This window comes from Leucoraja erinacea, chromosome 7 (genome assembly GCF_028641065.1).
Source record: "Leucoraja erinacea ecotype New England chromosome 7, Leri_hhj_1, whole genome shotgun sequence".
Classification (NCBI taxonomy): Eukaryota; Metazoa; Chordata; class Chondrichthyes; order Rajiformes; family Rajidae; genus Leucoraja; species Leucoraja erinaceus.
The window spans coordinates 67,451,575-67,477,438 of record NC_073383.1 but is presented as its reverse complement, the minus strand read 5'-3'; the positions used below and the strand labels follow the sequence as shown (position 1 = coordinate 67,477,438).

Genomic DNA, 25,864 nt, shown 5'->3' with positions numbered 1-25,864 from the left:
AAGCGTATTGAAAGTGAAAGTAAAAATTTGTTTTCAAGTTATTTCAAACAGCCGACAGCTGTGTGGATTAAATGGGAGTTCTGTAATCTAAATGTGGTCGGAATTCTCTCGAATAGCTCAGCCATAAGAACCTACAGACGAGTAAGGAACCGAATTAGTCAGGACATCGACTATTGCTGGGATTTTGAAAACATTGACCGGTGTTGCAGAACGATAAGGTCACGATTCATTATTTCCTGACAATATATTCCGATTAACACGAGTCATTGCAATGGTGTTAAATGTTTTAATATTTAAAGACTCCGTCTATTAAAAACAAGACGGGATAACTCGCTTTCAACAGTACAGCGCCTTTCTGAATGTTATCTGCAATCATATCGCACTGTTTTCGGGTTATAAGAGGATTGGAATTTAATGGTGTTTCGCCATGTTATTCGGGCATATCTATGTTTCCGATTAAAATGTATTGTCAAGTAATACCAAGATTAGTTCGGTGTTAGTTAACTCATCTGGCCAGAAGTTTCTTCAAGCCTAGGCCAGCAAGCATGACACCTTGGAGATCGACACAAACTCAGCGGGTCAGGCAGCATCTCTGGAGAAAAAGGATGCGTGATGTTTCGGGTCAGTCTGAAGAAGGCTCCCTTTTCCTTCAGAGATGCAGCCTGACCCGCCAAGTTACTCCAGCACTTTGTGACTATCTCCGGTATGTATCAGAATCTGCAGTTCCTTTCGATACATGAAAGCTTGGAGACTTGTCAGATCCAACGCAGTCCGGGCCTAACTGGGTTCTGGCCTGGTCTTCACGGTCCACCTGAGGCCGATCATCGTTGTCCGCTAATAGACAACCATCCAGCCTGATTCCAACCTGACAGATCGTTTGATCCCGTTAAATCTAGGTACAATTTGAAGGAAACAACTGACAGGAAATGCAATATTGCCCGACCCATTCTAGTAATACATTTCATCTCAGATGCACACATATATCACATTACCATCGTTTTGTTTTAATGTGGAGCTCAGATATTATTTATGTATGTTAATGCTGGTCTTTTTCTTTGAAACAAGGTATGGATCAGGATAACGAACCCCAGCCACTATCTGATGAAAGTTGCTTAAGTTTTGTAAGTATGATATTCAATAAATTTATACATTAAATGTCTTTGGGTGAAATGTTAAACCAAAGCACCAAAACTTTGCAGGGCTTGGGTAGATCAAGTTTGAGCATAAAATCAAGAGTTCAGACAATAGGTGCAGGAGTAGGCCATTCGGCACTTTGAGCCAGCACCGCCATTCAATGTGACCATGGCTGATCATCCACAATCAGTATCCCGTTCCTGCCTTCTCCCCATATCCCTTGACTTCACTATCTTTAAGAGTGCTATCTAAATCTCTCTTGAAAGTATCCAGAGAACTGGCCTCCACCGCCCTCTGAGGCAAAAAATTCCACAGACCCACCACTCTCTGTGTGAAAAAGTATTTCCTCATTTTACCCCTTATTCTTAAATAGCTTACCCCTTATTCTTGAACTGTGGCCCCGGATTCTCCCAACATCAGGAACACGTTTCCTGCCTCTAGCGTGTCCAAACCCTTAATAATCTTATATGTTTCAATAAGATCCCCTCCCATGCTTCTAAATTCCAGAGTATACAAGCGCAACCGCTCCATTCAATCAACATATGACAGTTCTGCCATCCCAGGAATTAAACTTGTGAATCTATGCTGCACTCCCTCAATAGCAAGAATGTCCTTCCTCAAATTTGGAGACCAAAACTGCACACAATACCCCAGGTGTGGTCTCATTGGGGCCCTGGACAACAGCAGAAGGACCTAATTGCTCCTATACTCAACTCCTCTTGTTATGAAGGCCAACATGCCATTCGCTTTCTTCACTGCCTGCTGTACCTGCATGCTTACTTTCAGTGACTGATGAACAAGGACCCCCAGATCTCGTTGTACTTCCACTTTTCCCAACTTGACACCATTTAGATAGTAATCTGCATTCCTGTTTTTGACAACAAAGTGGATAACCTCACATTTATCCACATTAAACTGCACCTGCCATGCATCTACCCACTCACCCAAAGTGTCCAAGTCACCCTGCATCCTCATAGCATCCTCCTCACAGTTCACACTGCCACCCAGCTTTGTGTCATCTGCAAATTTGTTAATGTCCCACAATCCGTTCATCTAAATCATTCATATATATTGTAAATAGCTGCTGTCCCAGCACCAAGCCTTACGGTACCTCTCTAGTCACTGCCTGCCATTCTGAAAGGGACCTGTTCATCCCTATTCTTTGTCTCCTGTCTGCCAACCAATTTTCTATCCATGTCAGCACCCTACCCCCAATACCATGTGCTCTAATTTTGCCCACTAATTTCCTATGTGGGACCTTATCAAATGCTTTCTGAAAGTCCAGGTACACTACATCTACTGGCTCTCCCTTGTCCATTTTCCTAGTTACATCCTTAAAAAAAATTCCAGAAGATTAGTCGAGCATGATTTCCCCTTGGTAAATCCATGCTGACTCGGACCGATCCTGCTACTGCTATCCAAGTGTGCTGCTATTTCGTCTTTTATAATTGACTCCAGCATCTTCCCCACCACTGATGTCAGGTTAACTGGTCTATAATTCCCTGTTTTCTCTCTCTTGCCTTTCTCAAAAAGTGGGTTAACATTAGCTACCCTCCAATCCACAGTAACTGATCCTGAATCTATTGAACATTGGAAAATGATCCCCAATGCATCCACGATTTATAGAGCCACTTCCTTAAGTACCCTGAGATGCAGACCATCAGGCCCTGGTGATTTATCAGCCTTCAGTCCCATCAGTCTACCCAGCACCATTTCCTGCCTAATGTGAATTTCCTTCAGTTCCTCCGTCACCCTAGATCCTCTGGCTACTTGTACATTAGGAAGATTGTTTGTGTCCTCCTAGTGAAGACGGATCCAAAGTACATGTTCAACTCGTCTGCCATTTCCTTGTTCCCCATAATAGATTTTCCCTTTTCAGTCTTCAAGGGTCCAATTTTGGTCTTAACTAATTTTTTCTTCTTCACATACCTAAAGAAGATTTTACTATCTTCCTTTATATTTTTGGCTAGCATACCTTCGTATCTCATCTTTTCTCCCTGTATTGCCTTTTTAGTTATCTTCTGTTGCTCATTAAAAGTTACCCAATCCTCTAGCTTTCCATTAGACACAGGCAAACTTGCGCACACGCACTGGCGCGCACACGCACTGGCGCGCACATGCGCTGGCGAGCACACGTGCTGGCACACACACGCACAGGCACACACACAGGCGCGCACACAGGCGCGCACACAGGTGCGGGCACAGAGACACAGACACAGACACACAGACACATACACACTCTCCCCCTCCCCACCCCCAACCTGTTGACTTTCTCCAGCAGCAACTTTTTTTGCCCCTGATTCCACGTCCATGGGTCGGCCAGTACAAGGTGGCTATCTTGAGTTTACTTTTATCTGCTTTGCCTCAATCATGCCTGGACAAAAGATGATTTATTTTGAGATGTTAATTGTGTTATTCAGTCTGCATGTGCTGCCTGGTCTATAGGCTGCCTAAATGTTTTATGTCTAATAGAGTCATACGGCATGGCAACAGGCCCTTCGGCCCAACTTGCCTTGCTCTGTGCCCAAGACGGCCTAACTACATTAGTTCCACCTGCTCGCGTTTGGCTCGTATCATTCTAAACCTTTCTGATCCATGTACCTGTCCAACACTTTATCAGTTTATTTATTCATGTGTGTGTATATATTTATATAATGGTATATGGACACACTGATCTGTTTTGTAGTAAATGCCTACTATGTTCTGTGTGCTGAAGCAAAGCAAGAATTTCATTGTCCTATCAGGGATATATGACAATAAACTCACTTGAACTTGAAATGACTTTTAAATGTTGTGACAGTACCTGCCTCAACCACATTTCCTGGCACCAGGTCTCTCACCAGTGTTTCATTTGTTGTCCTTTCAGGAAATCACTGCGATTGAAAATGGTAGTGAGAACACCGACACTTGCCTTAATTCAGAAGCAATTTGCCAAGCGAGGGAAGAATTAGAAAAATGGCAGGTACAGCATATCTTCTATCAGTTCATTTAACTTAATCCTGTGGATAGATATGTCTCGTGTAAGAAGGTACTGCAGACACTGGTTTACACCGAAGATAGACACAAAATGCTAGAGGAACTCGGCGGGACAGGCAGCATCTTTGGATAGAAGGAATGGGTGATGTTTCTGGTCAACACCCTTCTTCAGACAGAGGGGGGGCTGCGTAAGAGTATGTTGCAGAACTCTCGTCAGAGAGAGGAGGAGAACTTCTTCAAAGTAGGCATACCTTGAGGATATTTCTCTGTGGAGCAGATGAAATGTGTAGGAAGGAACTGCAGATGCTGGTTTTGTGGATTTGGATTGATCAGCATACAGTGACAAGAAAATGCTTTCAAAGCCATTGGCCATAAACTAAGGGTTGGAAGGTCACTTTAGAATCACGTATATGTTTGATATTCTCCAGTAGAATAAATGACATTTCATAAATGATTAATTCACCTTTCCAAAGATTCAACTGCAAACCATATTGGTGAGGAAATTTCCCCCAAAATGTATTATTTAGTAATTAAAGTAATGTCACTGTTGAGACATACACTAAACCAAATCATACTGATGTCTGGCTGGTTTATTGAGCTTCTTCTTGACTTAATAGGATTAATCAAAAGCCCTCAATTATCCATCTTAGAAAGTTATTTTCTTCAATTTTCTATACTTTCTTGTTTCTTCTCTGCCAAGTTGTGCTCTTGTGTGACTGCAGTTTTGCATTGCTCACAGCTGGCCTTTAGCTGAAAAGTTGATACCTTTCACTCTCCATATGGTTCAATGTGCCAGACAGTTATCAGGTAGAATGTATTCCAAGGAATTTGCTTTTCATTGGCAAACTTGCTTAAGCAGCTGCTGACTGCATACCGACAATTCTTAGAAGACTCCCATGTATCCTATGAAATCTATCCTGGTGACAGAATTTCTTGTCGGTGATAAACAAGGCATTTTCTTGTCCTTTACTGTCAGCAGTTTACAATCAATAAATATTTTTATCTCTATAATGTATTTAATATTATCTTCCCTCAACCCCCCACCCCACCCACTCATGTGCTATAATATTTTCTCTCTGTGATCCAATTTTTGCTCTCCACCCTGATTTTCATGTGTGTTTCCTTGAATGGGTTCACGCTATCTGTTCCCCTCATAATTGGATGCACCTCTAAGATCATCCCTCAGTCTCCTGTGATCCATAGAATAAAGTCCTAGCCTGGCCAATCTCTCCCTGCAGCATTTTCAGGAAGCATTGGAGCTGAAATCTAACCTGGAGGATTAAAAACATGTGTAGATGTTTCCAGGTAAAGTCCTTTTACTTTTGCCTGGAGAGAGGATTTTTTCACTGTTATTTCACTGATGGATGCATGTTCTCTTATCCAATGTTTGGTCTTTTTGATTAGACGGACATATTGAAACTAGAAAAGGAAAATTCTGACCTAATTTGTAGAAAGTTGGATGCAGAAGATGAGAGGAAGCGAGCTACTAATCAACTTTGCAAGCTGAATAGTGAATGGGACAATTACAAAGATGAATTTCTGAAGGAAGTGAAGTCCTGTCAGGTAAAAAGTGATATTTGAATATATTGGGTTTTTTTCCACACAATTATTAGGTAAAAAATGCATATACAAAAGTCTGAATTTTCTCCTAGAGAGGGTTCCCTACCACAGGATTTAAAAAAACTTTCATGTCATTATGCCAAGCAGATGACCATATAACCATATAACAATTACAGCATGGAAACAGGCCATCTCGGCCCTACAAGTCCATGCCGAACAATGGCGATGGCTGCGGTTAGTGTGGGGTCAAGCATCTTGGTGTATAGTTCTTAAAACAGCGTCTCAGACCATATCCTCTTCAGTTATTTCCTCATTCATTTCCTTACATTATAAGGGAAGAAGTGGGGAATCTTGATAAAGGACAAAGGACATTTATTGTCACATACACCAAAGGGTGCAGTGAAATGTAAGTTGCCATGCAGCACACAAATAAGATAAACACCACACTTTAGAATTTAACATAAAACATAAAAAACATCCCCCCCCCCCACACAGTGGAATTAGTGTTTCCCACTGTGAGGAAACATAAAAAATAGGTGCAGGAATAGGCCAATTGGCCCTTCGAACCTCCAACGCCATTCAATATGATCATGGCTGATCATCCAACTCAGTATCCTGTGCCTGCCTTCTCTCCATACCCCCTGATCCCTTTAGCCACAAGGGCACCAAAGTTCTGTTTCTTCCTCTGTTCACCCGTGGTCGGAGCCTATTGAGGCCTCCCCTGAGGCCGCTTCGCCGCCCGATGTTTTCAGGCTCTCGAACGGAAGAACACTCTCAGCGGCCGGAGCCTCCGAATCGGCCACTTCCTATCGGAGTCCACGGCTCCCGAAGTCTACAGGCCGAACTGGGCGGAGATTCATCGCTGTCGACCTTGGCGAGAGATCCCAGGCTCAGCGATGTCAGTGTCAGCGGCTGGAAACTCCGCAGACCACAGCTCCTCGGTGTTGAAGTCGGCAGTCACAGCACTCCAGAGCTCCGCATCGCTCACTCCGATTTAATTCTTTCGTGACTCCTTATGTAATGAAGCAGGTATTAGCTGCCGATACAAAGACCTGAGATTTAAATTGAGGGAATTGTTGCATAGATTAATGAAGCTAGAGATAGAAAAGATCACACAGAAAAAGCTTTTTAGCCGGCAAACCACATCTCTCCAACACACCATTACAATCTGATAGACTTATAGTGGTGGCAGAATGTTGTTTGGACAAGTACCAAACATAGTACTCTATAAGCACACAATATATAAATATTTATTTGTATGTGTATATATATGTATACACATGCATATATATATATATATATATACACACACACATCTATATCTCTCTATATATATATATATATATATATATATATATATATATATATATATATATATATATATATATATATATGTGTGTGTGTGTATATATATATATAACATTATATAATGTATATATATGTGTGTGTGTGTGTGTGTATATATATAACATTATATAATATATATGTTTAATAGTGTGCCTGTTGGAAAGAAGCTGCTCCTGAACCTGGATAGTAATGTTTTCAAATTCCTATACCTTCTTCCCGATGGCAGGAGTGAAATAAGAGTGTGGCTAGGGTTGTGTGAGTCTCTGCTGTTGCTGGCTCCTCTTTGAGACAGCGACTCCTGTAGATCCCTTTGATGTTGGGGAGGTCAGTATCCGTGATGGATTGGGCAGTGTTCATCACTTTTTTGCAATCTTGCACCCATTCCTGAAAACTTTTATGGTGAGTACTGATTAACATTCCCCAGCTGATGAATTGGCACAGTTGCATGTTTTAAAAAAAAAACATGCAATAGCAACACAGAGTGTAGGGAAGCACAAGATGAACTCTGATTGCAGGATTTCACTGAAATGTATTGGTTGCTGATCAGGCTGGCCGAGTACTGAAGGACATAGCTACCTGATACATTTGGATACATTTGATTGAATGTGTTCTCAGCAATCCACCTGTCTGTGAGTGCACTGGTAGCAATGGTCACCACACTTTTCTATAGAACCAAAGTCATTTTTTAACGTGGATATTTGCTTCATGTCACATGATACTACTATAAAAGGATATTTGCATCATGCCACATGATATTACTATTCCCCTAAATGAGATCGATTCAATAGAGATTTGGTAGCTTTACCCTAAGCATATATAAGAAACTATGGGGTAACCGCAGTATAAAAATTATATTCCATCGCAAGAAAATAAATATTCTATTGACTCAAGGCACAGCATAACCATTACTCTATCATTACCGTTAAAGTGCGGGACCAGCCTTGGTTCAACGGTTGTTTTAGATGGCCATACCAAGAGCAGCATTGGGTTGTATCTGAAAACAAGGTGTCAACCTGGTGAAGCTGCTGCACAGGATTATGTATACAGCAAAAAGAGGCTCAAAGTGCTGGAAAAACTCAGCGTATTAGGCAGCACATCTGAAGATCATGGCGTTTTGGGTCAGCTGGAACGAGGAACTTGAACCAAATACAAGGCAATGTGAAACTTTTGTACAAAACTGGCATCGTTGGAACACAATTAAATGACATGGAAGTTCATTATTTTCTCTTTAGTCCTCTATCCAAAATATATGCAACAACAATGCAGGGTTGGTCCCATTTGTCTTCGATTCACCCACGTCCTCTAGGCTGTTACTGTTTGTGTATCTGTCCACAAGTCGTGGTTGTTTCCACTTCTGTGTTTCCTCTGGGGCTCCCTCTAGGAGTGGACTGCCCTCTGAATGGGGGGTTTGCCCCTTGGGTCGCTCTGGTGAAATGTATTTCCTTTGGGGAAGCATTCTGAATCTATTCCCGATTAGAGTCATACAGTGTGGAAACAGTCCCTTCGGTCCAACTTGCCCACACCAACCAACAAGTCCCATCTACACTTATCTCACCTGCCGGTGTTCGGCCCATATCCCTCTAAACCTGCCCTCTAATGGGCAGGCATGGTGTTGCAGCGATAGAGTTGCTGCCTTGCAGCACTTGCAGCGCTGGAGATCCGGGTTTGATCCCGACTGCGTGTGCTGTCTGTATTTGAGTTTTACCTTCTCACTGTGACCTGCGTGGGGTGACTCCGAGATCTTCGGTTTCCTCTCACACTCTAAAGATGTAGAGGTATGTAGGTAAATTGGCTTGGTAAAAATGTAAATTGTCCCTAATGTGCGTAGGATAGTGTTAATGTGCCGGGATTGCTTGTCTGCACAGACCTGGTGAGCCGAAGGGCTTGTTTCTGCGCTGTATCTCTAAACTAAACCTGTCTAAATGTTTCTTAAACATTGCGATAAAACCTGCCCCACCTGCTTCCTCTGGCAGCTCATTCCTACACCCACTGCCCTCTATGTGGAAAAAGTTACCCTTCGGGTTCCTATTAAATCTTTCACATTAAACCTAAGTCCTCTGGTTCTCAATTCCTCTACTGTGGGCAAGAAACTCAGTACGTCTACCTCATCTATTCATAGAAACATAGAAAATAGGTGCAGGAGTAAGCCTTTCGGCCCTTCGAGGCAGCACTGCCATACAATATGATCACGGTTGATCATCCAAAATCAGTACCCGTAGGAGAGAGATCCGTTCCTGCTCTCTCACCATATCCCTTGATTCCGTTAGCCCTAAGAGCTAAATCTAACTCTCTTGAAAATATCCAGTGAATTGGCCTCCACTGCCTTTTGTGGCAGAGAATTCCATAGATTCACAACTACCCGGATGAAAGTTTTTCTTCATCTCTGTCCTAAATGGCCTGCACCTTATTCTTAAACTGTGATCCCTGGTTCTGGACTTCCCCAACATCGGGAAAAAATTTCCTGCATCTAGTATGTCTAATCCCTTAAGAATTTTATATGTTTCTATAAGATACCCTCTCATCCTAAATTCCAGTGAATATAAGCCCGGTTGATCCATTCTTTCATCATATGTCATATTTCTGTCATGATTTTGTATCTCTATAAGATCACCCGTAATATTAGTTTAAAATATGATTTGAGCCTAATATTAGGTAAGTTAAAATATAGAGCATTGTTTGGTAGCCAGGTTGTCAAACATGGAAACAAGGCAGAATGACACTAGGCATGCTTATGTTAGAAAGGTCTTGTTAATGTAATGGAAACTGAACGCCCCTCTAATGAATGCACCCAGGAACAAGGAGATGGACCATGTTCTGAAGAGAGTGTAAAAGGTGAATTTGTGCTGCTTGCTGGTAGATCTCACCCAAGAGTTTTTTCATTTATGTCTGTCTTAATGATAATGACCTCTATTGTGTGATGTTTGAGAAAGAACTGCAGATGCTGGAAAAAGGTAGCCAAAAATTCTGGAGAAACTCAGCGGGTGTGGCAGCATCAATGGAGCGAAGGAATAGGTGACATTTTGGGTCGAAGAAGGGTCTCGACACGAAACGTTACCTATTCCTTCGTTCCATAGATGCTGCCTCACCCGCTGAGTTTCTCCAACATTTTTGTCTACCTTCTATTGTGTGATGATCACATTTGTAAAAAGGTCAATTTTAAATGAGGCCAAGGTTGTTTTCTATTTGCAGGTGTCCTATAAATCAATATCTTTAATTTGAAAGATTTACTTGAAAAGCATGCGTTATTACTTGTGCTTTTCTTTTAACAGGAGATGCTTCGAGAAAAAAATCAAAAATATATCAAACTAAAAGGTCAAGTAGTTGAACTTGAAAATGATCTCCAAAGAAAACAAGATCTCTGTGACTCTCTTTGCACCAAGTTCAGGGTAAAGTGGCATTTCTATCGATGAGCAAACAAAACTGATACCATTACTCTACCAGAAATTCTGTTTGTTAAGATGGTTGTAGCACAGTAGTTGTCAATCTAAAACTAATGTGGCCTGGGAATTGTAGAACTAAAGAAAGACCTTGATCTATCTAGTATCTTTTAACATCCCTCTTCATAGCTAATGAAGTGCTTTTAAAATGTAACCATTGTTGCAATATATGAAATAATACTAGTTTGGTCTTCACAAGTAGTAATGTAATGTAACAACCATAGATTTCTGTTTAGGTGCTAAATATAAGTCCTGATCACCACAAATCCAAGTAAATCCCAAACTTTAGGGACTATATATTTTTTAATTTCAAACCCGAAGTCAACACCCATCCATGACAAAGTTTTGTATGGAAGGCTGATCCAACAGGTTAGAATCCTGGGCTCCAAGGTTAGTTGTCCAAATCGCTGGCTTAGTAATGGTTGAGTGTTGCTTTTGTTATTGGAAACTTGTGATCAGTGGGATAGAAATTGGTGCCCGGATCTTGTTGTTTGCCATACACATTAAGAATTTGGATATGAATACATGATGTATGATGAGTAAGTGTGGGGATGGCATGGAAACTGATGTTGTTGCTAATAGGGAGGGATAGTCTTGGGTTACTGAGTCATATTGATCAGGGTAGAGCTATGGCAGATACATTTAATTGTGGTTAGTGTATGGTAATGTATTTTTGGAGGTCCAAAAGGGAAGGACATACACCATGAATAGTCGGGTCCAAGAGAATATTGAAGAATAAAGTAACCTTTAACATACAATTCTATGGATATATAAAGAATGCAACACAAACAGATAAGGTGGTGAAGAAGGTACAAGGGATATTTGCATTCATTAACTGGGACATAGAGTACAAGAGCAAGGAGGTCAAAATGCAGCTTTGTAAAACTTTTGTTGGATTACAGCTAGAGTATTGTGTGCAGTTCTGATTGTTATAGTTCTATCGAAATATGTGATTTCACTGAAGAGGGTGCGGAAATTTAGCATTGAATACTGCAATAGAATATTCTGTTATGAGGAGAGAATGGACGGTGATATGAATGACGCTTTCTCTGGAGCAGTGGAGGCTAACAGTGGACCAGATAGAGTTTTGCAACATTATGAAGGGCCAAGAAATTATTGTTCATCTGGAAGACATTTGTAAACTGGAATTCATTACCTGAGAAGGCTGAGGAAGCAGATACTCTCACAACATTAAAAAAAAGTGTCTGGACAAACACTTGAATCCAAGTGGGATCAGTGTGGAGATGGGTACTTACTGCTCAACATGGACATGATGGACCAATGAGTCTGTTTCTGTATAACTTTACAACATATATTCAGGGACAGGAAAGAAAAGCTAGCTTGTTTTCTCTCTTTACTGTTGCTGACAAAGGTCTTTGTTCTGAAACAATAGCTCAACTTCTCTTTCCACAGTTGACGCCTGGCTTGCTGTTCTCAAAATTTTCTGCCTTGATTTTACATATATTCAGACTCTGGTTAGGTAGCTACTGTGAAGGCATATGGTTAGAAATAAAGTAGATGATAGACATAAAATCAAAGATAAGGTGGTGAAGAAGGTACAAGGGATATTTGCATTCATTAACTGGGACATAAAATCAAAGATCTGCTTTAGTTTTGAGATTTAGACGCAGAACGGAAACATGCCCTTCAGCCCACTGAGTCCACACCAAGCAACACATTCACACTAGGTGCGAAAATGGGATAACATAGAACTAGTGTGAATGTGTGATTGTTGCTTGGTATGGACTCGGTGGGCTGAATGGCATGTTTCCATGCTGCATCTCTGAATCTCTAAACTAAACTAAACCTGACCTTGAGAACATGTTTTATGGTACCCTATGTGACACGACAAATGGTTCTTATCAGGTTTTAAGTGACTATAATAAATATATATACATATAGCAATACTGGACATCAGGAATAATTTCCCAGCTACTCTGTGAAATAGGGCAGTTAAATATTTTACCTGAGAGAGAAAATGGGGCACGGGTTTAGATTAAAGACGACAGGACCTCCACAGCCTTCGTTGGTAAATAATTCCACAGATTCACCACCCTCTGACTAAAGAAATTCCTCCTCATCTCCTTCCTAAAGGAACATCCTTTAATTCTGAGGCTATGACCTCTAGTCCTAGACTCTTCCACTAGTGGAAACCCTCTCCACATCCACTCTATCCAAGCCTTTCACTATTCGGTAAGTTTCAATGTGGTCCCCCCTCATTCTTCTAAACTCCAGCGAGTGCATTTGTCTAAACTCCAATGCCATCAAACATTAGTCAAAGTGCCGTCAAAGGTCTCCTTTGTTTCAAGGAAAATATTATTATAATCATAACTTTCATTTGCCAGTGTTGTATTTTGCTCAAGAATCAGTCAGCTGGGTATTTCGGAGGATATTAATAATAATAATAATAATAATAATAATAAGTTTATTTATATAGCACATTTATAGTCAATTTTAATTGACCCCAAAGTGCTTTACATTAATTTAAAAATCAGTTGCCATACAAAAAAGCATCAAAGATGGGTTAAACAAAATAATAAAATGCATCCAAACAGGAGTCAACATGTAACATCAGGGAGTCCACCAGCAGGTGGATTAAGGGAACAAAACAGTTTGGCCTGCCTCCTCATTCCTCCCCCACCCGCCCCCCCCCTCTCCCCCGCCCACATTGGCGCACCCTCCCCTCCCCCCCCCCAACCCCCCCCCCCGTGGGACAAGACTAGTAGGTCAAGAGTCAGATTCCAGGATATGTCTCTCAGCCAAATGGACTCAGATTATGAGCTCGAATGGGACACCAGGAGAGCAGTGGACCCTGAGGCGCCTTTCATTCGCTACTAGGACCTGTTTTTTCTGCGAAATCAGGGGCAAAAAAAAACTGTTGCCAGCTCATCTTTATTGATGATGGTGGTTCGCTAAACTTCCAGGCACAGCTAAGTGGTTAAGGCTGTGTCATTGAGGTATCGCAAGACGGTACCAATGTGTACAGAGTGAGGGGACGTGAACTGTAGATGCTGGCGGTTACACCCAAAATATAGACACAAATCTGCTGCGGAGTGAGTAAAACTCAGCGGGATAGGGCCACCCCCATTCCTTCACTGTCCAGATACTGCGGTGTGTTCCTGCTGAGTTACTGCCCAGGCATTTTGGTGTCTAATCTTTGGGGGGGGGAAAACAAGGTTACCAATGCCTGTTGTTTAGCCAGTAAAAAAATTTGTAAATGATTTTCATCTTTTGAGATTAACGTTGCAGCAATCAATGTATCTTTTTACCAACTGTGGAATGAGAGAGGATGTGGCATCTATTTTTAGATGCCCAAAAGAAACAAACGTGGTGTTAGAAAATGGAAGGTAGGGACAAAAAAAGGTGGAGTGACAAATACTCCAGGCGGTGGAGGGACACTCATCACAAGGCATGAGAACCTTCTCACTGTCCTCTGGGTGATTACCTGGAAATGCTTTTCTTGGTCACTACACTGCTCACTGGAGTCTGAGGGAAAAGGAGTGAGGGCTGCGAGATAATAGCGACACATGTGTGGCATGGAATAATCGTGCCGGTCGGAGGGGGGGAGGGAAAAAACTTTGAAGCACCCCATTGGAAATCGGAGTCCTTCACAGAGCCCAAAACTTGCCCTTGCACCTGGTGTCTCGTGCCAAGATGCCCTCATCCCAATAGGCGGTCTTCCACCTGCTGCCCGGCGTTTGGGGCGTATCCCTTTTCTCAAAACCTTTGCCTATCCATTGTACAGGGGTTGACCCTTGGCCAATGTTTTTTATAATGTATGTTGCCGTGGTCCAGAAAAGTGGAGATTCTTTTCACCCAATTTAGGGATTTCGGCTTTTCAACAAGTTGGTTTGTTTTCTGCCACCACCAGAATTAATTGAAAAGGTACACCAGAGTAATTGGGGACTATGTGGAAGTTTATCATGGCTGTTCTTGAAACAATCAAGTTGTGCCAAGCTGATTCAAGCAATAGATAGAGAGTGGCATGAACACAGGGAATACGCATGGCTAGCAGCACACACTTAACGATGCATCATACCATCCATACAAACCCAATGTCAGTGGTTTTTCAGAACATGGGACACGGAGCCTTGAGGGAATTACATTTGGAAGGGCAAGAAAACAAGCAAGGTTAATACCTGGGGGGGGGTACAATTCTAAACATCAAAATTCTTGTTAAAAAAGCGATTTTTTGAAGAGAGATCAACTTCTGGTACGACATAAGTAAAATTTGGTAGGGTTCAAGGTAGACTGCTCTTTGTGAGGGAGGAATCTTTTTTTGGACAACATGGGTCCTCTGCATTTCAGGTTCCACATAAACCTTGCATGTTGGCTGTATTTCCTTTATTGCTTTTTCCTCAAGGCGCTAAACCCAGGGGAGGATACTTCTTCCGGAAACGCATTTCCATGCGGCTACCGCTATTCATCGCAGTGGGTCAGGTAGGGGCGGCGCAGAGACGCTGTCACGTGTTTATAAACTTTTGTAAAGGGTGTGTTTCTCGTCAATATGATTGATTAGAAAATGTTCAACACAACAATGTAACTACATCGCCGGGCAAAAGGGTTCTTGCACATTCTTTTTAAACTGCAGCTGTTAGCCTGCAACCGCTACAGATCTACCACTTTTTAAACATGGCGATTATGGCCCAGCTTTTTTAATTAGTAAGGGTTGTCAGGGGTTTGAGATGGGAGAGGGAAGCCAACTGGGGTGATGGATGGGGGGAAAAGACAGATAAAAACGCTTTGGCGGTTGGAATGCTGGTGATGGGGAATGGACTGCAAGGAGTCAAGATTATTTATAAATGATGGAAAGTAGAATTCGGCCATTGTCACGGCTAGACGACGGCCTTTCGACAGTATCTACTGCTTGAACTTCCCAATCATGGCTTAGATCTATAGTCTCTTCCCTCCATAAACGGACGGCAGGTACAACCAATGTCTTTCCTGCACTTCGCTGCCCCGCGATAACCACCGTAGGACAACCCTGTACTAATCAAGGAAGAATTCTATCACACTGTGCCTTAAAGATAATATCCACTGACTTCGGGGCGCTACGACCCCACGTGCATTTTGTGGAGCAAAAAGGTATTTAAAAAAAAGCAATGGGGATGAGTCACCCTACCCATTTATTGGTCATCGTTGTCCCGGGCAAACCAGCCAACAGCAGGAGAGTGACCCTTCACCAATCACCGTCGGACTGTCTTCGGTACCGCTTGATGGGGCCAATGAGATCGCCCTGACGAATGGGCTTCCATTCGCTCCTTAAACTTATATGAACCTCTGCGTTCCGGAGAGGGGCGAAGATTTAAAGGACATACTGGTTATCTTTTTTCCTGAAAGTTTCTACCAAACCTTAAGGCCTTGTTGGTCGGGCCGATAGCAATGTAACTGCGCTTCCAGGATTCTAAAAATTGCCAAACATCAGATAGACCTTCAATCTGAGAAAATACAAGTGAAAGCTCAATCAATCCCATCGGATACAATGCAACAATTTGAGGTAAATGCAATGAATCTCACATAGAATATTGAGAAAGGTATTAGAGTCATATAGCTTTGAACCAACTCTTCCATGCCGATCAAGATGCCCCATCTTTCCTAGTTCCATTTGCCTGCATTTGATCCATATCCCTCTAAAGCTTTCATTATATATGTACCTGTCCACATGTCTTTTAAATGTTGTTATTGCACCTGACTCGACTACCTCCTCTGGCAGTTTATTTCATATACCCATCACAATATTGTAATGTTAAACTTTGATCAATAAAAACTTTTGTGTGACATTTTACATGTGACATTAATCCTGTCTCTTTTGTTCCTTCGATCATCTGTTTTTTGTTTATTTTATTAGAAGTTAATACAGCACAAAACAGTACAGTGGCACCTAATTTTAGGTGCCAACTATGTAATACCGTAATCCATTCTATGTACAACCTCTAGTTTTATGTTATAAGAAGGAAGTAAGCAGGACAAGAAAAAGAAAACAATAGAAAGGGGAAAAAGTGGAAAAATAGATGGTAGAGAGTAGAAAAACGTGAAGTGTGTATATAAAAAATAAAAAAAGGAAGAGAGAAAGTGGAAAGTAGAAATAGAAGAGAAGGCCCCTTAAAAGAGAATTTTTCAAATCTGTATTCGGAGATGTAGATCTATCCGCGTCATGAACTGAAATCAGCAATCCTTACGGTACCGCTGCATCACATGATTCCAAAAAGTCGATGAAAAGGAGACCAACTCCTTAAGAATTGGTCATATTTATCTATTAGTCGGAGTCTCATTTCTTCAAGGCGTGCTATGTCCATCATATTCCTAATCCACATTTTAAACAGTTGGTGTGGTTGTATTTTTCCAAATTTTAAGTATCAATTTCTTTCCAATTATTAACCCATAATTTAAAAAAAAACATTTTGATCTTTATTTAAATTGGTATCTTCTCCTATTATTCCAAATATAATCCATTCCGTTTTGGGTTCTATTCTTGACTTGAAAATCTTTGTAAATATATCAAATATATCACTCCAAAATTTATTCAACTTTGTACATCCTACAAATGAGTGTGTTATATTAGCGTTTTGAAACAAACATTTATCGCATCTGGGAGAGACGTTTGGATAAAATTTATTCAACCTCGTTTTTGAATAATATAGTCTATGTAATAATTTGAATTGAATTAAATTATGTCTTGCATTAATAGAACAGTTATGTGTATTCATCAAATACTTTTCCCATCTATCCTTCGAGATCTTTATCATTAGCTCTTGTTCCCAATCTTCCCTTAATGCTTCTGTTGAGGGTGATTCTCTATTTAATATATTATTATAAAAGTATGATATTAATTTTTGTGAATCAGCCTTAATATTCATTGCTTCTTCTAAAGGATCTAAAAATATAGTTTGAAATCTATGTGTATATTTCTTCATAAAGTCACATACCTGTATATATTTAAAATATTGATTATCCTTCAATTTAAATTTTAATTTTAATTGTTGAAATGATAACAGTTTGCCCACTTCATACATATCCCCTACTTTCCTAATCCCCAGTCTATCCCATTGTTGATATGTGTTGTCGATGAGAGAAGGTTTGAATGCGGGGTTGTTCAATAGTGGGGTTAGTACTGATAAATTATTTAATTTCAAGGATACTTTTATTTGTTTCCAAATTCTTATTATATTGTGAATAATTGGGTTCTTCTTATATATTATACTATTCAATTTTATCGGTGAGATTGGCTTTCTCTTTTAAACGTTTATTTGAACTTTCCCTTTAGGTTATTGTTGACTACCTGCCTGCTGCCAGTACTATGCTTCGGGTTCCGTTTGATAGTTGGTCTGGGCAGCATTCACAAAAGCAATTCCTACCTGTGATTTCAGCATCCCTGCATCCCAATGAACCAGGGAGTTGTATCAGCTTTGTCTACAGGCTAGGTTTTGAAAATGAGGACCTGGGGCCCTGGAGTTCTTCTATAAATCACATTTTCACATAAACTTGTGCTGGAATCTCTCTCTATGTAACTGTGCATCTCTTCTCCCCCCCCCCCCCCCCCCCCCCCCCCCCCGTGCAATTTTCTTACTCGGCTATAACAAGCAAAATTATTGATGTATTATTGTTCAGTGTTAAGGTCAACTACTTTAACCGTCCTTATCTTACAATCTAATGCAGAATTTTATACTGATTCTTTTAGATCCATCTTAACATCTCAATGAAGAAGATCAGTGTTTCTAAGATTCCAAATAATCTTCCAGAACAGATGAGGGATAAGTTGGAAATAAGCTTTTCAAAGTCTAGTCTAGGAGGAGGGGAAGTCGAGAGCATTGAATACCCTACCTCTTCTGGAACTGCCATCATCACGTTTGTGGAGAAAAGAGGTAAGTGAAACATTTTCATCTTCATCTGTCTGTGGAAGTTAAAGTGAGATGACCATCAGGAAATACACAGCATTCCCTTTATTGAAATGTATATGAGGAGAGGTGAATGGGGATATGGACATATATATTTTTTGCTGTACTATTTCTTTCATAACTGAAAATTTGGTGTTGCTATACATCCAACCTTTTTAAATCATAGATGAAAACTGAAGTATCTGACTAACTATTTCTCAGAAATCACATTGAAACGTAGCAATATCCAGACACCTTATGAATTGGTTCTTAAGAATGTACAATGACAGAAATATAGATTAAAAAGTTGTGTAGATGACACAAGGAAGCTGCATGGGGATACCGATAGGTTGAGTGAATGGGCAGGGAGAAAATGTGAAAGAATAGAAAATTGCAGAATGATTTGACTGACATGATGTAAGGTGAAAAGTAGTAGGCTCCCCTCGGTCATGACTGACCATGGGTGATGCATCCTGGTCGGATGCAAGCCTGGGCGGTCATATGGAGGACAGGCTGTTGCCCATGCAGCACATCCCCCCCCTCTCCACGTCGCTGATCGATCCAAAGGAACAGCAGGGCAGTTACAGTTTGGCACCAGCGCCGTCGCAGGAGCTGCCAGAGCGAAGTTGTAGACAAGGACGAACTGCCTTAGGGGCACCGACTCCTGATTTTCGTGAGGTTTACTCCTGGAACCTTTTCCATGACTGGATATGGCCACAAGGCAGTGGAGGTTTTAAATCAGAGTTTTCCGTCTCCTAGTTGGACTGCCTTCCCAGGCTGACGAACCCCATCTGCCCGAGACTCATGGGGGCGGGAGCGTCTACCTTCCCGTGCAGGTCTATCGCACCTGCCCACTGCCCTTAGCGCTTAGAAAATCGAACAGAAAAATATTAGAGTTGTGGAAAGTCACAGTCTTTCTGTGTAGAAACAGGCACTTCGGCCCAACTTGCCAACACGTCTAGTCTATACTAATCCCACCTGCCTGCGTTTGGCCCATAATCCCTCTAAATATATCCTATCCATGTAAATCCAGAATAATATTGTTGGTTGTGAATGAACGGTATAAAAATAGGAATATTATGCTTCAGTTATGGCGAAACGTCCTTGCATATCAATCCTGTGAAATCCCTTCAAAATATTGTTTATTTCCATACATTCACCTCCCCTAAGCTCCAGAGAGTGTAGATCCTAAATCAATTTCCATGTGAACTAACTGTAACTGCATGCTAACTTTTTCTGTTACATCAGAACTGGACATGTTGCCATTTGTATGAAGAACTTGCTTTGAGATGCAATGTAGTCAATTGATTGGAATTGAAGGCTGAGTGGATAGATTTGTTGAACAATTTTGGATCAAGGGTCTTGAATCAGAAAGCTAACCGTTTCTCTATCCGCAGATGTAGCCTTATTTAGTTTAGCTTAGAGATGCAGAGTGGAAACGGGCTCCTCGGCCCACCAAATCCACGCCGACCAGCGATCCCCGCATGCTAACCTTATCCTACACGCACTACGGGACATTTAGAATAATACCAAGCCAATTAGCTTACAAACCTGTATGTCTTTGGATTGTGGGAAACTGGAGCTCCTGGAGAAAACCCACGCAGGTCACGGGGAGAACGTACAAACTCCATACAGACAAGCACCCGTAGTCAGGATCAAACCCGGGTCTCTGGCGCTATAAGGCAACAACTCTACCGTGCCGCCCCTTATCTGCTGACTGTTTCCAGCATTTTCTGTATTTCCTGCTGAGAAAGAAACAGAGTTCATGTTTTTGAGTGTGTATTTGAACTGGAAGCATGGTTGTGGGAACACTAATACAACATGTAGACGACAAAAGATTTCTCATGCCATGAACTTTATTTTGCAGTTGCTCAGCGTATTGCAGAACAGAAGAAATACCCCCTAATAATAAATGGGAAAACAACTTGTTGGTTGAAAGTTGAACCTGTAATGGGGAGTTACTTGAAGAAGTTTCAGGTGAGAATAATGCATGTTGTCATTTGTATGACATGCTCGCTCAAAGTTGCAGTGTAATTGATGGCCAATTGGAATTCATTGGACCAGATTTGCTGAATCAAGATATATCACAATGTGCCTCTTTCCTCAAAGATTTCCCATTTATATATCACAATGTGCCTCTTTTGTTTGGTGTTTTCTTGCAATTTCAGCTTGATATTTTATGGAACATAATATGTTGGAACCACAGACCAATAAGAATCTGGTGAGGGCATCTTGGGCCTTAGCGGATGACAAGACCAAGAATCTATCTCCTAAATAAGATTGAAGATGTCAAATGAATTGGAACCAGCTGTATATAGAATTAAAGATAGAGATAAAATATGACGGATAGGGAAGAAATCAAAGAGAAATTGTTTTAATCAAACATTTTAAAATCTGCAAACTAAGTATCTGAATGCCAGAAAATGATTAGCACTTAATGTACTCTTAGTTGCCATTCTTAACCTTGTGATAAATGTAATGGGCTATTAATATCTAAATCCAGTAAATTATAAATGGAATGGGGTGAGTGGGCTGGAGTGCAGATTATGAGTCTTCCTCTCGCTCACTAAAGGAAATGTGTGAATAATGTAAATTGTACAACTATTTTTAGAGTTGTGCATACACTTCATTCCTGAACTGATTGAGCAATAATTGGAATGGTTGTTAACATGTTGTTAACTTGCCATTAAATTGTACCCCAAGCCTTCTACTTAACTTTTAGTTTTAGCAGAACCTCTGGTTGCAACTAAATTTTTGTTTTTCTTTCATTTACCATAACTCAAAAAGTATATTCTAAAACTTATGTTATCACAGTATTAGATTAATTTTTTTTTAAATATCAGAGAGATTAATTTTGGTTTATATTTGTCTCCACTTGAACCTCTATCCCATAACCATCTACACCATCAAACCACCCAAACCTTTATCCCATGTAAATGATATCTAAAGCCAAATTGGCTTTGTGATGAAGGAACGCTTCTCAAAAGATACTGTATGTTGGCAAGTGGAGACTTACTTAATGAATAGTCAGTACAAATTACTACGAAAGAAAAATATAGACTCATTCACAATAAAAATGATACATTGTATTCACTTCCTCTCATGCGTTTAACATTTATTTGATTTCAATTGGCACGGATTAATTCTTACAACTGATTGGTTAATATTCAACATAATTAACTTTTCTTCAGTTCCATTCATCTCTTTGCATTTATCCTTACTTTTAAATTCAGTTGATAAAATGAAATTGAACTCGTAACCGTGGTGCCCATGAAAACCTAAAGTTACCTTCAGTCTGAAGAAGGGTTTTGGCCCGAAACATCGCCTATTTCCTTCGCTCCATAGATGCTGCTGCACCCGCTGAGTTTCTCCAGCATTTTTGTGTACCTTCGATCTTCCAGCATCTGCAGTTCTTTCTTGAAAACCTAGTTAATTTGGTTGAATCGTGTCCTTTTAGAAAATAAATCCGGTTTCCTTGCCTAATTTGTCCTGTATGTGTCTTCAAACCCATTGCAATGCAATAGAAATCCTTTGGTTAACAACCATTCATTTTTAAATCTTTAAATGGTCTCGCCCCGCCTTACCTCTCTGAGCTGCTTCATCCCTACGCTCCTGCCCGGTGCCTCAGGTCAGCTGATCAGCTGCTCCTGGAGGTACCGAGGTCTAAGCGGAAGCTCAGAGGGGATAGAGCCTTCTCTGTTGCTGCTCCGACATTATGGAACACTCTGCCGTTGCACATCAGACAGGCCCCCTCACTGTCCATCTTCAAAACCAGTCTTAAAACCCTTTTCTATTCCTTGGCTTTTGACCCTGCATGAGACTTTGCTCCTGTTTTAGTGTTTTTAATGTTTTTTATTGTTTTTACTCTTTTAATGTTTTTATTGTCTCATAATAATTTTTTTTGTTCATGATTAGTCATGTACAGCACTTTGTTGCAACAGTGGTTGTTTTTAAAGTGCTCTATAAATAAAGTTGTTATTATTATTATTATTTAGATCAAGTGTGATAGAGCCTAATATAGCCAACTTGACTATACTGGACAACATGTCCCAGCTACACTAGTCCCACCTGCCCGCATTTGGTCCATATCCCTCCAGACCTGTCCTATCCATGTACCTGTTTCTTAAATGTTGGGATAGTCCCTGCCTCAACTACCTCCTCTTGCAGCTTGTTCCATATACCAACCACCCTTTGTGTGGAAAAAGTTACTCCTCAGATTACATTTACCTATTATTTAATTTGGAGGGAAACTTACCTGAAAACGTAAAAATGCAGAATTGATTTACAATCTGGATTTCATTGACATGACCTTAACTATTATCCTGTACACTCCGTGCAACAACTCTTGCTCTTTTACTTTTTTTTTTTTTTGTGACTTCTTTCAGATATTTAATGGTGTTTCCAAAAGATCTGTGCTGCTATCAGACATTAAGAGCACAATGGAAGAAGAAGAAATGCAGGACAAGCTGAAGATCCATTTTCAGAAACCAAGCAAGCACGGTGGTGAAGTGGAGGATATAAAATATGTTCCAAAAGACAAACATCTCTTGGTGCACTTTGAAGAGGACTCTGCTGAAAAGTAATATCCCGGCTTTAAGCACATATAACGTTTCTTTCATTGCAGATTATTTTTGCTATTTATGTAGTAAGGCATTTTCTTTAGATCCCATTAATTGCCTTTATAAGACTTCTCTTTCTGGTTTACTTTTCTTGAGACGTAAACATGTATTTTATCTATAATTTCCATAAGACGTTTATCTTGTTAAATATATATGCACGAGTGTGTTGTATTTCAATAGATAACTAACACTCTGGAATATGATATAATCTGCTACACAGATAAAAACATTTATACTCGTGTTCTTTAACATTAACCAAGCTAGTCGATTCACAAAAGAAAATTATTAAAATTAAATATATAATGGAATAACCTTTAAGGCATCTATCTACCTTAGTTGGACTTGCCTTTGTATATTTAGATATCTTAGACTTTTGTATGGAAATTTACAGAAATTATGAGCAGATTATGAGGAAACCAATCTTTCACACTCAACGGACAGGGCATTCAACTAATTTCTATCTTGAGTTATTCAGCTAGTGAATTATAAAATTATGAGCGCAAGATCTGACCACTAAATCATTGTGCCTGTTTTCCTTTGGCCTATTATGCTTATGGCAACCATAAAGTCCTAAGGAATAGTAGAATTAGGTCATTCAGCACATCAAGTCTACCATTCAATCATGGCTGATCGATTATTCCCTCCTAATCCCCATAACCTCTGACACCTGTACTAATCAAGAACCTATCTTTGCCGTGAAAATATTCACTGACGGCCTCCACAGCCTCCTGTGGCAAAGAATTCCGCAGATTCACCACCCTCTGTGTGAAGAAATTTCTCCTCCTCTCCTTCCTAAAAGAATGCCCTTTAATCCCGAAGAGTAAACAAGGTACCTTTCCAGACCAGTGTCACTACCGAACATCGTTCGTCAAAAGACTTAAAAAATAACATAGTTCTTCGTAAAAAGATTATCCTTGAAAAAATTACTGTTTTAAATAATAAACAATTAATATTCAAATAATCAGCCTACCTTTTATTTATATATCTTGGAAAATCCTTCAAGAGTCGAAGCCGATCACTCGGGTCTTGTGGGTTTTGATGTGACTAATAAAGCTAGTGGCAGCCTAATTAATATAATTTGTAAGGTGTTTAAGAAGGAACTGCAGATGCTGGAAAATCGAAGGTAGACAAAAATGCTGGAGAAACTCAGCGGGTGAGGCAGCATCTATGGAGCGAAGGAAATAGGCAATGTTTCGGGTCGAAACCCTTCTTCAGACCTTTGTAAGGTGCTGTGCTTTATTATGCAGATCTGAAGCATGGACAAGGTTCTCAATATTATCCCAAACAGTCCTTTCATATTTTCTGGATGTCATGGTGCAGGGATTCCCAGGAATCAGTTGGGATTACGCATTCCTTCACCGAATCTTTGAACACAGGCTTGAATCTTTTTTTTCTTTGGAGTGACTGTGTAAGGTCTTCAAATCTGGCAAATAGTTGCACCAAAAGTGACTGTGCTCAGAACGAAAAGCACCTGAATCTCGGTGGTCAAGATGCAGCATGCAAGCAATAATTGTGTATGAGCTCCCAAATATTTGTTGACTTATTTACTGAAACATATGCGAGGATGGGCATTACAGGGTCTGGCATCAGTCTCGACCCGAAACATTACCCATTCCTTCTCTCCAGAGATGCTGCCTGTCCCGCTGAATTACTCCAGCATTTGTGTCATATCTCAGGAGCCGCCTCTTGATACAGAAATTCACCACAATCTTCAATGTGCTCGTATTTAGGCAATTAAGGAAAAGATTGCTTTCAGACCAAGACTTCAGTTATGGATGATCTGCCAGGCAGCAGTGATCTCTGTCTCTCTAAATGTTCCTGAGACAAGGATTACCTTCAGTGGATCTTGAAAGATATTTGATCCTGAAGGCAAGTGGCAAATGGAATGCATTCTAGAAAAGGTCCAAATTCCACATAGTCCACACAAGAAAAGGATCCAATTCAGACACCTGGGTTGTGGAACAGCACAGTCACAGTCTGTGCCACAGTGTCACCCAGGGGTAAACAACCTATCAGCTTTTCTATCAGAATCAAGTATCTTCAATCAGATCAAAGATCTTATAGCTCTGCTATAGGATCTTTGATTCAGATCACCTCTCTTTGTCTAAACTCCAATGATCAGAAGCCTACCTTCTCAATCCATTTTCATACACCAATCCCTCCATTCCACAAATCTACAGCTAAGCAGATTGATCTTAAATTCACCTGTTTTAAACCTAACTTTAGTATCTATACTGATTTGTTATTGTCATGTGTGCCGAGATACAGTGAAAAGCTTTTGTTTGTGGTGTTAGACTAGATCGACACAATGCTGGAGTAACTTAGTGGGACAAGCAGCATCTCTGCATACAAGGTTTGGGTGATGTTTCGGGTTGAGACCCTTGTCGACTTGAGAGTCAAGGGAGACATAGAGATATGGAATGGTAAGGTGTGAAAACGAGTGATTGAAGGGGACCAAAAAATCATCGGGACTTCTCTTCCTTCAATCAGGGACATTGCGTGCAAACGTTGCTTGTCTAAGGCCAACAGTATTATAAAGGACCCCACACATCTCCATCATGGACTGTTCATTCTGCTGCCCTCGGGCAAAAGGTATCGTAGTATAAGGAGCAGAACGGCCAGGTTTTGCAACAGCTTCTTCCCCCGAGCCATCAGACTCTTGAATTCCATGTAATGTGCCACCACTATTATCAATTTTATCTTTTTTATCAATTTTATCTTTTTATCTATTTTATCCTTTTGTTATTTTATGTTGCATGGGAAACTAGATGCAACAAAATTTCGTTCAGACTTGCAATTTATTGGTGTATTTCTGAATGACAATAAAGTCTTTGATTGATTGACAAAGCTCAAGGAAAATGTAGAATGGATCACTGTTAGCTATGGGGAAGGTGACAATGAGGCATATATCTTGCCC

The 25,864-nt window shown here is 40.5% G+C and overlaps 1 protein-coding gene across 1 annotated transcript; it reads left to right on the top strand.

Moving 5' to 3' along the window:
- The first annotated feature begins 33 nt into the window (after positions 1 to 33).
- On the top strand, positions 34 to 24,446 carry nmi (N-myc (and STAT) interactor). Its single transcript, XM_055638821.1, has 9 exons — positions 34 to 218; positions 1,066 to 1,121; positions 4,001 to 4,096; positions 5,515 to 5,673; positions 10,287 to 10,424; positions 15,835 to 15,951; positions 18,133 to 18,316; positions 20,196 to 20,305; positions 22,714 to 24,446. The coding sequence occupies exons 2-9, from the start codon at positions 1,068 to 1,070 to the stop codon at positions 22,909 to 22,911; spliced, it is 1,056 nt and encodes a 351-aa protein (XP_055494796.1). The 5' UTR covers positions 34 to 218; positions 1,066 to 1,067; the 3' UTR covers positions 22,912 to 24,446.
- The last annotated feature ends 1,418 nt before the right edge of the window (positions 24,447 to 25,864 follow it).